Consider the following 13,627-nt stretch of genomic DNA (forward strand, 5'->3'; position numbering starts at 1 on the left):
GTTATAACTACGGTGGAACTGCTAATTGTTATAACTACGGTGGAACTGCTAATTGTTATAACTACGGTGGAACTGCTAATTGTTATAACTACGGTGGAACTGCTAATTGTTATAACTACGGTGGAACTGCTAATTGTTATAACTACGGTGGAACTGCTAATTGTTATAACTACGGTGGAACTGCTAATTGTTATAACTACGGTGGAACTGCTAATTGTTATAACTACGGTGGAACTGCTAATTGTTATAACTACGGTGGAACTGCTAATTGTTATAACTACGGTGGAACTGCTAATTGTTATAACTACGGTGGAACTGCTAATTGTTATAACTACGGTGGAACTGCTAATTGTTATAACTACGGTGGAACTGCTAATTGTTATAACTACGGTGGAACTGCTAATTGTTATAACTACGGTGGAACTGCTAATTGTTATAACTACGGTGGAACTGCTAATTGTTATAACTACGGTGGAACTGCTAATTGTTATAACTACGGTGGAACTGCTAATTGTTATAACTACGGTGGAACTGCTAATTGTTATAACTACGGTGGAACTGCTAATTGTTATAACTACGGTGGAACTGCTAATTGTTATAACTACGGTGGAACTGCTAATTGTTATAACTACGGTGGAACTGCTAATTGTTATAACTACGGTGGAACTGCTAATTGTTATAACTACGGTGGAACTGCTAATTGTTATAACTACGGTGGAACTGCTAATTGTTATAACTACGGTGGAACTGCTAATTGTTATAACTACGGTGGAACTGCTAATTGTTCTAACTACGGTGGAACTGCTAATTGTTATAACTACGGTGGAACTGCTAATTGTTATAACTACGGTGGAACTGCTAATTGTTATAACTACGGTGGAACTGCTAATTGTTATAACTACGGTGGAACTGCTAATTGTTATAACTACGGTGGAACTGCTAATTGTTATAACTACGGTGGAACTGCTAATTGTTATAACTACGGTGGAACTGCTAATTGTTATAACTACGGTGGAACTGCTAATTGTTATAACTACGGTGGAACTGCTAATTGTTATAACTACGGTGGAACTGCTAATTGTTATAACTACGGTGGAACTGCTAATTGTTATAACTACGGTGGAACTGCTAATTGTTATAACTACGGTGGAACTGCTAATTGTTATAACTACGGTGGAACTGCTAATTGTTATAACTACGGTGGAACTGCTGTAGTACATAGTACATGCACCCGGGAAAGACGTTCACTTTCTCACTACAGGCACTTTCAATGCATGCAATGTCCTCCAGACTTGCTCACTACAGGCACTTTCAATGCATGCAATGTCCTCCAGACTTGCTCACTACAGGCACTTTCAATGCATGCAATGTCCTCCAGACTTGCTCACTACAGGCACTTTCAAGGCATGCAATGTCCTCCAGACTTGCTCACTACAGGCACTTTCAAGGCATGCAATGTCCTCCAGACTTGCTCACTACAGGCACTTTCAAGGCATGCAATGTCCTCCAGACTTGCTCACTACAGGCACTTTCAAGGCATGCAATGTCCTCCAGACTTGCTCACTACAGGCACTTTCAATGCATGCAATGTCCTCCAGACTTGCTCACTACAGGCACTTTCAAGGCATGCAATGTCCTCCAGACTTGCTCACTACAGGCACTTGCATGCAATGCATGCAATGTCCTCCAGACTTGCTCACTACAGGCACTTTCAAGGCATGCAATGTCCTCCAGACTTGCTCACTACAGGCACTTTCAATGCATGCAATGTCCTCCAGACTTGCTCACTACAGGCACTTTCAAGGCATGCAATGTCCTCCAGACTTGCTCACTACAGGCACTTTCAATGCATGCAATGTCCTCCAGACTTGCTCACTACAGGCACTTTCAAGGCATGCAATGTCCTCCAGACTTGCTCACTACAGGCACTTTCAAGGCATGCAATGTCCTCCAGACTTGCTCACTACAGGCACTTTCAAGGCATGCAATGTCCTCCAGACTTGCTCACTACAGGCACTTTCAAGGCATGCAATGTCCTCCAGACTTGCTCACTACAGGCACTTTCAATGCATGCAATGTCCTCCAGACTTGCTCACTACAGGCACTTTCAAGGCATGCAATGTCCTCCAGACTTGCTCACTACAGGCACTTTCAAGGCATGCAATGTCCTCCAGACTTGCTCACTACAGGCACTTGCATGCAATGCATGCAATGTCCTCCAGACTTGCTCACTACAGGCACTTTCAATGCATGCAATGTCCTCCAGACTTGCTCACTACAGGCACTTTCAAGGCATGCAATGTCCTCCAGACTTGCTCACTACAGGCACTTGCATGCAATGCATGCAATGTCCTCCAGACTTGCTCACTACAGGCACTTTCAAGGCATGCAATGTCCTCCAGACTTGCTCACTACAGGCACTTTCAAGGCATGCAATGTCCTCCAGACTTGCTCACTACAGGCACTTTCAAGGCATGCAATGTCCTCCAGACTTGCTCACTACAGGCACTTGCATGCAATGCATGCAATGTCCTCCAGACTTGCTCACTACAGGCACTTTCAAGGCATGCAATGTCCTCCAGACTTGCTCACTACAGGCACTTTCAATGCATGCAATGTCCTCCAGACTTGCTCACTACAGGCACTTTCAAGGCATGCAATGTCCTCCAGACTTGCTCACTACAGGCACTTTCAAGGCATGCAATGTCCTCCAGACTTGCTCACTACAGGCACTTTCAATGCATGCAATGTCCTCCAGACTTGCTCACTACAGGCACTTTCAAGGCATGCAATGTCCTCCAGACTTGCTCACTACAGGCACTTTCAAGGCATGCAATGTCCTCCAGACTTGCTCACTACAGGCACTTTCAAGGCATGCAATGTCCTCCAGACTTGCTCACTACAGGCACTTTCAAGGCATGCAATGTCCTCCAGACTTGCTCACTACAGGCACTTTCAAGGCATGCAATGTCCTCCAGACTTGCTCACTACAGGCACTTTCAAGGCATGCAATGTCCTCCAGACTTGCTCACTACAGGCACTTTCAAGGCATGCAATGTCCTCCAGACTTGCTCACTACAGGCACTTTCAATGCATGCAATGTCCTCCAGACTTGCTCACTACAGGCACTTTCAAGGCATGCAATGTCCTCCAGACTTGCTCACTACAGGCACTTTCAAGGCATGCAATGTCCTCCAGACTTGCTCACTACAGGCACTTTCAAGGCATGCAATGTCCTCCAGACTTGCTCACTACAGGCACTTTCAAGGCATGCAATGTCCTCCAGACTTGCTCACTACAGGCACTTTCAAGGCATGCAATGTCCTCCAGACTTGCTCACTACAGGCACTTTCAAGGCATGCAATGTCCTCCAGACTTGCTCACTACAGGCACTTTCAAGGCATGCAATGTCCTCCAGACTTGCTCACTACAGGCACTTTCAAGGCATGCAATGTCCTCCAGACTTGCTCACTACAGGCACTTTCAAGGCATGCAATGTCCTCCAGAAGCGCACATACAAATGCATTTGGACTGCGCCAGGGAGTCGTACCCACAATGGTTTGGGTACGAATTCCTGGACTGCACATACTCTGCTAGGACACTAAGGGGCTGTCTGCAGTTAACGATTGCTTTTTGGTTGGTTGTTTTTTTCAAAATGAAACGGTTAAGTAATTTTCAGACCCACCCACTCACCTTTTTCTGCCGGAAAAAGGAATTCTAGCACATGTACATGATGTGTGTGTATGTGTGCTTGCATGCGTGTGTGTGTGTGTGTATGTGTGTGTATGTGTGCTTGCATGCGTGTGTGTGTGTATGTGTACGACCAGGTCTAGGAGATCACCGTCAAGGTCTCGGTCCCGTTCTCGCTCACCCAGAAGACGACGGCGGTCCTTGTCATCATCATCGTACTCATCACGCTCCTCTAGATCATCATCACGCTCCAGAAGCCGCTCACGATCACCTCGCCGTCGTAGATACTCCAGATCTCGATCTCGCTCCTATTCCCCACGTCGTCGCAGGTCTAGGTAAGATATACAGCAATGTGTATGTGTACTGCAAAGTGCCCACCCAATGTACAGTACTATGTCTACATGTATGCTCGTGTGTGTGTTGTGCATGTGTGCTGCAAAGTACCCACCTAATGTTCTACTACCTGTATGCTTGTGTGTGTGTTGTGCATGTGTGCTGCAAAGTACCCACCTAATGTACTACTACCTGTATGCTCGTGTGTGTGTTGTGCATGTGTGCTGCAAAGTACCCATCCAATGTACTACTACCTGTATGCTTGTGTGTGTGTTGTGCTCTGTACCAGCTCTACCCCTTCTCCAGCTGAATAGAGAAGTTCTGCTGTGAAAGTGATTCTCTTATTCCAATGGGATTTCTTTCCGCTTGTTTGTGTTCTTTGTGTTGCCAGATCACCACGCTCTCCTGTGCGTCGCAGTAGTGGCAGTGGTGGTGGTGTTGGCCGCGATCGACAACGCTCCCCGTCCCCTAGGGAAAGACCTGGGTTTGACCGAGTAGGGTTGGGTGTTGGTCATGATCAACAACGCTCTTTGTCACCGAGGGAAAGGCCTGGATTTGACCGAGTCGGAGGAGGAGCAGGATTGGGTGTTGGTTTTGATCGACAACGCTCTCCATCGCCCAGGGATAGACCTGGGGATAGACCTGGGTTTGACCGAGGAGGTTTAGCCGCACCAGATCGTCATGACAGGGCCTTCTCGGATCGTAGTCCTGTGGATCGTGATCGTGATGGCGTTGCTGATAGAGCTGGAGACTGGGAGAGAGACAGAGATAGAGACCGGGATCGTGACCGGGATCGTGACAGGGATCGTGACAGGGACAGGGACAGAGACCGAGATCGCGACAGAGATCGTGACAGGGATCGCGATCGTGACAGAGGAGGTAGAGACCGAGGCAGAGACAGAGACCGTGATCGAGACAGGGAGCGTTATGCTGACACCAGAGGTGGTGTGGACCGACCGCCATACTCCGATCCGTCTTTAGTGGATCATCGACCAATTGATCATCATGCAGCTAGTGATCTTGGCTGTGCTCCTGCCGCGCCTGCCGCTGCTACTGCTGCGGATATCTTGTAAGTTTCAAGCTCCATGTATGTGTTTTAAGTAGCAACTTGTCCTCGTGATTCTTCGTCTGCCTACTAGTATCTATTACATAGGTGCATGTCAGTGATCCGGTACCCTCAGGACCGCTGACACTGACACGGTGGGGATAAATGAATATCCTGGAAAACTCAAGCTACACAGCTGTCTTGTAATGCATGAGTCTACAATTGCACCTGAGCATTCATCATGCTCACATCATATCCTAGTACATGCACAGTTCTGGCCCGCAGAGAAATCCAACCTCATGAATAATGTGCTAGCAGTGTTCCAGTGCACAGCACAGTGTGCATAGCGCAGTGTTCCAGTGCACAGCACAGTGTGCATAGCGCAGTGTTCCAGTGCACAGCACAGTGTGCATAGCGCAGTGTTCCAGTGCACAGCGCAGTGTTTCAGTGCACAGCACAGTGTTCCAGTGCCCAGCACAGTGTGCATAGCGCTCGGCGCTATTTTTATTCATGAGGTTGGGTTTCTTTGACCAGTAGTCAGTACTGTACGTGTCTGCATAGACTGATGTGCCGGTACCGTTGCATAAAGGCAGCATTTCTTGATGCTCACTCTCAACATTCACTTGAAGGTATTGTAAGTACGCAGTGTATGAGCCGTGGGTTCACTGTCGCATAAGCAAACATGTCGGATGACTGACGGCTGGATAAGCAGACATGCAGCTGTAGTGCCATTGCTATCCCTTTTTTGAATTTCTAAAACTATTATATGACACATTATGCAAAGGCGATGACTGCTGACAGAAAGTGTTCTCCTTGTTTTCTTCTTTTCTATTTCCAAGTGCCGCGGCCAGTGTGCCACGGGATCCCAACGAGAGACTGGGAGGAGATAACATTGGTCATCGCATGATGCAGCGAATGGGTTAGTTGTTATTATCATGCTCAGGGTTCTAGCCAGGTCAAAATAGTAGGGGGGGGGGGGGGGGGGGGCATGGGAAAAAGTTACCCCATATCCCATTTTTCCACTTTCCAATAATTGTCTTGCCACGCCAAATGCAACGTATGGGGCGAATCCCTGACTTCACCCCAAGACAAATGTGCCTTTATGAACCATCTATGCATGAAAAACACGAAAATCGGAAAATGAGTAGGGGGGCGGCAATTTTTCACAGGGGGGCGCGCAAACAGAGTAGGGGGGGGGGGCGCTGCCCCCCCCCCCCCCCCCCCCCACCCCCCTTTGGCTAGAACCCTGCTGCTGTATGACATCATTGTGCTTCATGATAGCTGCATAGTCGGCCGTTCTGCTGCTGCTGGTCTTGGGAGGGGGTTCAGTCTGTCAGCTGACTCCTGTATTTCTTTGCATGTGTGTGTGAGTGCAGTGTACATGTGGTGCACCATAGATATGATTTCCCTGTGCACGCAGTACTCGATACCACAATGGACGGAGTGCTGTTTAGGTTTTGCCTGAGAATTGTATAGCGTCAAACTCAAGTTGCAAGCAAAGTTTCGTTCTGCCTTCTTTGTTAATGTAGTTCTGGGTGTATGAAGGCACGGTGTTCTCGTTGCATTCCGTTGTTTTTCCTGACTATTCCCTGATTGATGCAGTGGAATGCCTCAGTACAAGTAACATCAAGTTGCTTAGCATTGTCCTATTGCTTGTCTCTTTCGCCTAGGTGAATGGGGAGAGTATTGGTCAATGGGTTTAAAAACAAGTTTTAAAGATCTTTGTTTTTCTGCGCATGGATTGTGGTGGGTGTCTAGGTTGGGAAGGTGCTGGTTTGGGCGCTAGTGAACAAGGTATTCAAGAACCAGTTTCTGGTGGTGAAGTACGCGACAAGGCTGACAAGTTCAAGGTATGGCGCTTTTGTTCACTCATTTGTGTGCGTGCATACGTGTGGGTGGGTGTGTGGGGGGGGGGGGGGTGCTGGCGTGCTGGCGTCTCGTGTGTCATCGTCCCCGGCCGGCTGTTCAAAAGCCTAGAATGTTCATTTGCGGCTGTGGCAGGGACTTCAGTCGGCCCAATGATTTGACTCAGCACAAGAGATACTGCAGCTTCTGATGCTATCATTGCACGGAGCAAAGGTCCGAATGTGGTGTGTGTGTGTGTGTGTGTGTGTGTGTGTGTGTGTGTGTGTGTGTGTGTGTGTGTGTGTATGTGTGTGTGTTTGTATCCAGGGTGTTGGTGTCAACATGCATGACCCATTCGATTCGTTCCGACGGCAGAAAAGCTATTCGTACGGTGCAAGTCGCGGTGGATCGCGTGCTGGCTATCAAGGTATGTTAAACGCAACCAGCTTTTAGTTCCAATTGTTTAATTTGCTTAGACTATCACCCCTCTACAGTATCGTACAGTGCACAGTGTCTACATCCACGTAAGGAGTTTTTGGTCGGTTGCCATGATGATCCATGTTACGAGGTGAAAACGGCAGCCAAGGAAACGGGAAATGTAGACGTGGGGGGGGGGGGGTGCAACTGCTGCTCTTGTTCTGCCCTCCGCTAACACCCGATATGGCTTTAGTGCAATTTCTTATTTGGGCGCTGCCAGGCGGAATACACTTCCACCGGCTTGCCGCATGTTTAGTTCACCAGCTGAATTTCGCTCATCCATCAAATTATACCTAGGGTTCCCTGTAAAAAGGCGCTGACGCCTGTTGGGAATTCCCTAGTAAAAGAAGAATAAATAATAATAATATAATAACTAATTTCACCAAAAACTTACCCACGTGCAGTGTACGGGGCAAGGACTGTGCCTGTGTGATGACATCACCACCCATTTTGGAACTTTCACCGTAGACGTGAACGGGAGCCAGTGTAATAATAATAATAGTACAGGTCACATGTCTCCCAAATAATGGGTTCCACGCATCTGTCAACTGTCTCATCATGAAATAGATTGCAGCAGGAAGAATAGCATACGGAAAAAACATATACAGGTTCTAGCACATGACAAGTACATGCCATTTTTTTTACACCGATGTACATTTGTCAATGAAGTCCAGCCATAGCTTTTTGTCCCGTGCAGTGTTGAGGCAATCCTCGAGCGTGTGTCCGAGAGGGGAGATGTCGGATTTCACCACATCAATCCACCGAAGCCTCGGTCGTCCTCGTGGACGCTTGATCTTTGACGTGTTGATGGCCATGGTTAGCGCGCCATAGGAAGCCGTGCCCGGACCTTCCCGAACAACATGGCCGAACCATAGGAGACGTCTTCTCTTGCAGACCCTGCTGATTGGTTGCTGTTTTGATTTTTCATACAGGATTTGGTTGGATATGCAGTGCGGGTAGTGGACTCCGAAGATATAACGGAGCTTTGTTCTCTGCCATACATCTAGCTGTTCATTCTGTCGCTTCGTGAGGGTCCACAGGCCGCAGTTATACAGCAGCACTGGAACAATGAGAACCGAGAACATGCAAAGCCGTGAGTCCAGGCAATGCCGCTTCCATGCTATCGAGCCGAATGCTCGGTTCGCTGCACCGATCCTGGCTGCCACATCCTCCGTGGAGTCCAGCAAGGAACCAAGGAGCTTGACCGTTTTCCACGATGCATCAGTGCGGGAAGCAGTTAAATATACGGTTTTTTGTACGTTAAGGTTGAGGTTGTCTTCTTTGAAGATCGGCTCACATGTGGCTACCATGGTCTCCACAGCACTCCTCGATGATGCGTGCATAGTTGTATCATCTGCGTATTGTGTTGAAGGTGAGGGTACATCTTGAGTTCTTGCAAGGCTACTAACTGCGTCGATCTTCCGCATGGCTCCTTCGGCATACATATTGAACATAGTGGGCGATAGCGGGTCACCTTGCACGACTCCAATGTTCGTGGGGAAGGCCTCTCCAAGCTGGCTGGAAATTTTTACTCTGGCTGTTGTGTTTGAGATCAATGCTGATACAGTCGATGTCTGCGCCCCCGCCACCGTCATCCTGTCCAGCGCTGTACTCCTAACCAGGGTGTCGAATGCACCACTAAAGTCCAGCAGCGCTGCTGAGTATGACCAATCACCAAGCATTGCGCGTTCACACAGCATTCTTGAATAGAACACACCGTCTGCTGTTGAGCGGCCTGGTCTGAATCCTGCTTGAGACTCCCTTACGTAACTGTCTGCTGCTGTCCGCGTTCGACGGTTCAGAATACATGTCAGCACTTTCCTCACCACAGATAATAGCGTGATGGGTCGGTAGCTCTTCGGTATTCCCATCTGCTTGCCAGGCTTGTAAATTGGCACCAACACTCCGCATCCCAAATCGGTTGGGCAATGGCATAGGATCCGCACAGCATTGAAGAGGTTTGCTAACCATGTTCCGATGATGTCCATGGCGGATTTCAGCATCGCTGCACTTATCCCATCACACCCAGCGGCTCCCTTTGTTCGTTGACTGAGAATAGCTGCTTTGACCTCCTCAATTGTGAAGGGGGGTTCAGACACCACTTGTTCGGTTACTAGGTCCGTGGGCAGGTCAGAGTTGTAGAATACTCATGAGAAATACTCCCGGAACTTGTCCAAGTTCCACTGTAGACCAGTTACGATCTCTCCATCCTCATTGGCCAGCTGAATACGATGCGACTTCTTGCCCCCCACGCAGATCACGCAGCTGTCGGATTGCGCTGAAATAGGATCTGGCGTCGGGTCTCCTGGCGTCAACAGCGTTGGCTTTGTCCTGCCAGAACTGGTCTTCTTGGGTCTTTAGGAGAGATCGAATTTTGTGCAGCACCTTATTCCGATTTGATTTCAGTACTTGTCTCTTGTCCTAATTGTTTTCTCTGTTGATTAAAATGTGCAGCTGCTTCTGTTGTTCGGATAGTGTCCGAATGGTAGGATCAGATGTCTTGATCAGTTGTTGTGGGCGACTGCATGTGCCGAATGCCTGAGAGGCCGATTCATGCAATGTTGTCTTGAATGCGGCCCAAGCACAGTCGACAGCCGAGGCGTCTCCCATGGGCAGGGATTCAAATTCTGGTAGCTTCTCCGATAGCGCATTTTGGAATTGCACCGCTGAGTCTGAGGTTGGAGCATTGTATTTAGCAAAACACAGCGCATCTGACTTTTGCTGATGTTGGCACCGCCAGAACTCAAACTTGATATCTGCTATCACGGGGTGGTGGTCTGATCGTGTCACGAAACCTCCATAGGATCTCGAGTCTACAACTTTCAGCACATTCGATCGCCGCATGATAATAAAGTCGATCTTGTTTCTTACTGGTTTCCCATTGGCGTGCAGTAGCCCGTCTGCAAACCAAGTTGAGCGGTTACACATGCAGTGCTTGAAGAAAGTGTTTGTAAGTACAAGATCATTTTCCTCACAGAATTCAATGAGACGCTCACCATTGTCATTACTCTGGAGATGCTTGGAGAAATGTCCAACCGGACTGTAGGTTCCGGGTTGTGAACTGCCAACTTTTGCGTTCAGGTCGCCAAGGATCCACACTTCGTCACGATGGTGCACCTTTGCCATGACTTGCTTCAGGCTGGAGTAGAAGGCGTCTGCCTCCGCTGGATGGGTCATCGAGCGTTGTAGGGTGGGAGCGTAGCAACAAACCACCACTATCGAGTTGCTGTCAGAACGCGGGCCTGCTCTCATGCGGACAACCACCAAGCGGTCGGAAATAAATTTGTACGATACAACATTTGTCCCGAGTCGCTTGCTTACAAGGACTGCGACTCCTGCGCGAGCAGACGGGTCACCAGAACGATACAGAGTATGGCCATTCTCTAGAACATCGACTCCACAGCCGCTTATCCATGTCTCCGTCACGCCAAGCACGTCAAGTCTGTATTGTTCAAAGTCGAGAATAATTGATGTGTTCTTGCTATTGCTTCGCAGCGAGCGCACGTTGAACGTCGCTACTCTGCATACCGGTCCTCGTCGTCGAAGGACTCTTTCCTGCGTCATTCATTCATTCATCCTGAAACAGTTGTCTTGGAACAGTTAGAACTCTCGAAGGGGATACAACGAGAGGTGGCAGGAGTTCAGCCTGCCATACCAAACCAGTGTAGTGACGGCCTAATTGTGATGGAGGTGTCCTGTTGCCTTTCTTGGACATTTGGTTCCTATGAGAGGGGATACCGGCCGGTGGTACTTTCAAAATGTACCCTCCAACTCTAAATGGCCCAAATTACCACATGTACTAAACAGATCTTCATCATGGATATGATGATTGTAATGGCTGTGCTGGCTGGTGACATAATGGCTGTGTTGATGACGTAATGGCTGTGTTGATGATGTAATGGCTGTGTTGATGATGTAATGGCTGTATTGATGATGTAATGGCTGTATTGATGATGATTGTAATGTGTGTGCTGATGCTGTGCTGCTTTTCTTGTTCGTTTAGGTCGTCACTAGAGGCAGTGTCGCTTGTGGAATAACCAATGGAGGGACGTTGGTTTGTCGTTCAACTCTTGTACTTCGTCTCTTGTTGCCGTTGCAGTTGCTGCGGTGTTCTAATTACGCTATGTTGACAGTTGTGCTGGGCACGTGTCATCTTTTCTCTTTGCTGTACATATCTATCGCTGATGCGCATGAGATATGACCTCCTATCGTTATGCATTATGTGGTCCTCAGATGACTTTCTTACATTCAACAGCTTGCATACGTTTTGCATTGTTTGAATTTGTTTCTTTGCTTGCTTTCTACTTCGAAGTATCTAGGCCAACATGCAACACACCCATCGAGTCCTCTTACAGCAGCATGTACATGGACATGTATGTGGCTAGTGTATGCTGGCTGTTCCCTACCTAGACAAGTATGTTCTGCATACATGCACCTCCTAACTCACACGTATGATGCACGTGTGCGTATATGTGTAAAGATACCAATTGTCATGATTTCTCATCCTGTTTTTACCATATTGCTCTACTGAAGACTGTTCTGTCAGCTGCCACCGATCTTTCTTGAGCCATTGTGTTTGCATTACACATGTCGGTGTTGCTGCTGCTTTGTCTTTTGACAAGTCCACTGTCCGTGCCGGCGTTGCTCTGTCTTGTGGAAAGTACACATTGTTTCCTATTCATAGAATGATACTGAATTTTCTCAACATACAATCGTGTGTAGTTCTCTGCAACGCGTATGGCATGCATACAGTGCGTGTATTTCGTGTTGATTGGGATTAACGTTACATCATGATTGTATACATGTACCATGCCCTGCTCATGCACTCTTGTTTATGCCCTTTCTGCACCAGGTACTGAAGTAGGATTTGTACTACACACAATAGGGCTTGAAAGTGATGACGTCAAAACGGCCAGGGAGTAGTAAGTTGACATCAGATTTCTATTTTTGGATCCACTAAGGTGTGACTTTGCTATTGCCTAAGTATGTGGGTGCATAGCAACCCACTCATGTCGCATGCAGGTGTGACTTTTATTTCGCCACCAGTTGTAACCCCGCCCCCAGTAGCCAAATCGGTCAGTTTCACTGGTTACATCACCTTGCTGAGAGTAAGACGGCTTGAAATGTGCTTGGATCCATACAAAAACTGGATCCAAGTGGATCCAATTTTTGAATTTTTGAAATTGTTGCTATGCTGTGACGTAGCACTTTCAAGCCCTATAGCACTCAGGGAGCCCTACACATACAATACGTATAACTGTCACATTGTGTGCATGGCTGCCGGCCTGGTAACGTTAGCACTGTCTTGCACTGCACCTTCACTACAACTAGACTGTCCTCGTCTTTCCGGTGACACAGTTGAATAGGGGAAACGGATTTCCTTTCTCTCAAACATCTCTGAAGCCGCTTGTACGGGCAAAAAGAATAACAGAAAATAATTAACATTCGTTCATGTATTGCATGGAAACCATAACAATACAATACTCTAATTATTTTATAGAATTGTGCACTTGCTGCCTGCTCAGCAGGTCAATGGCACTTGGGTTTAAATCACGGTCAAGCAGGTGTGCACGTACAGGCGGGGCATGTCCGCACGTGTGTGTTTGTGTGTGTACAGTTGAAAGAAAGCACTGCCATTGAAGCAATCTTTTAAGATTGTGCGTGTGTATCATGGTGTATGTGACAGCATTAGTTTGAAGTAGTATGCATGTAAATTTATAAGACAATAATAATTATGACATATGTAACAGTGTGTGCCTACACCGTAATATATTATTATAACAATGATGGACTGTTAGAACTCAAGCGTACATACCGGTGTATATTACTATCATATTATATGAGTGTAATGGTAAGAAGATTTGAGGACATGATGAGAATGCCCGTATACTGAAATTTCACAACTTTCTGGTTTACCTATATTTTCGTACTTTCGGTGCATCTCTTCCTTACCTAAACAAACGCTGACACACGTCGTCCATCATATTGCTTCTCTGTATCAACAATCCTGTTCACCTTAGTCTGGTTATTTTTCACTCGTGCGGCCTAGAATTCTGAGCACCTAAAATTTCTGAAATCGTAGAGTATAAAATTGACAATAGCTTCATTGCACTGATCCAGCAGCTCTTAGCTATGCATATGCATGATGTAGACTGTAGGCTGTGCTCTGCTGCATGCACTGTACAGCCACAGTGTTGATGCAGGCTACAACTGCACATGCTGTTGCTGCTATACATC

At 47.3% G+C, this 13,627-nt stretch overlaps 2 protein-coding genes across 2 annotated transcripts in view; one reads left to right on the forward strand and one right to left on the reverse strand.

Annotated features, from left to right (window-relative positions):
• LOC135806650 (calcium homeostasis endoplasmic reticulum protein-like) overlaps positions 1 to 12,102 on the forward strand; it is a 31,579-nt gene extending 19,477 nt beyond the window's left edge. The window contains exons 16-21 of the mRNA XM_065320878.1: positions 3,828 to 4,025; positions 4,415 to 5,092; positions 5,908 to 5,987; positions 6,827 to 6,918; positions 7,241 to 7,340; positions 11,394 to 12,102. Of these exons, the coding sequence (XP_065176950.1) occupies positions 3,828 to 4,025; positions 4,415 to 5,092; positions 5,908 to 5,987; positions 6,827 to 6,918; positions 7,241 to 7,340; positions 11,394 to 11,404 (1,159 nt within the window). The 3' untranslated portion in view covers positions 11,405 to 12,102. The remainder of the gene's footprint in view (positions 1 to 3,827; positions 4,026 to 4,414; positions 5,093 to 5,907; positions 5,988 to 6,826; positions 6,919 to 7,240; positions 7,341 to 11,393) is intronic.
• Positions 12,103 to 12,755: 653 nt separating this feature from the next.
• Positions 12,756 to 13,627, reverse strand: part of LOC135806651 (uncharacterized) — a 7,297-nt gene continuing 6,425 nt past the window's right edge. The window contains exon 4 of the mRNA XM_065320879.1: positions 12,756 to 13,627. This exon is cut by the window's right edge and continues 511 nt beyond it. The gene's annotated coding sequence lies outside the window, so the exon portion shown is untranslated.

Source organism: Sycon ciliatum, chromosome 1, assembly GCF_964019385.1.
Source record: "Sycon ciliatum chromosome 1, ocSycCili1.1, whole genome shotgun sequence".
Classification (NCBI taxonomy): Eukaryota; Metazoa; Porifera; class Calcarea; order Leucosolenida; family Sycettidae; genus Sycon; species Sycon ciliatum.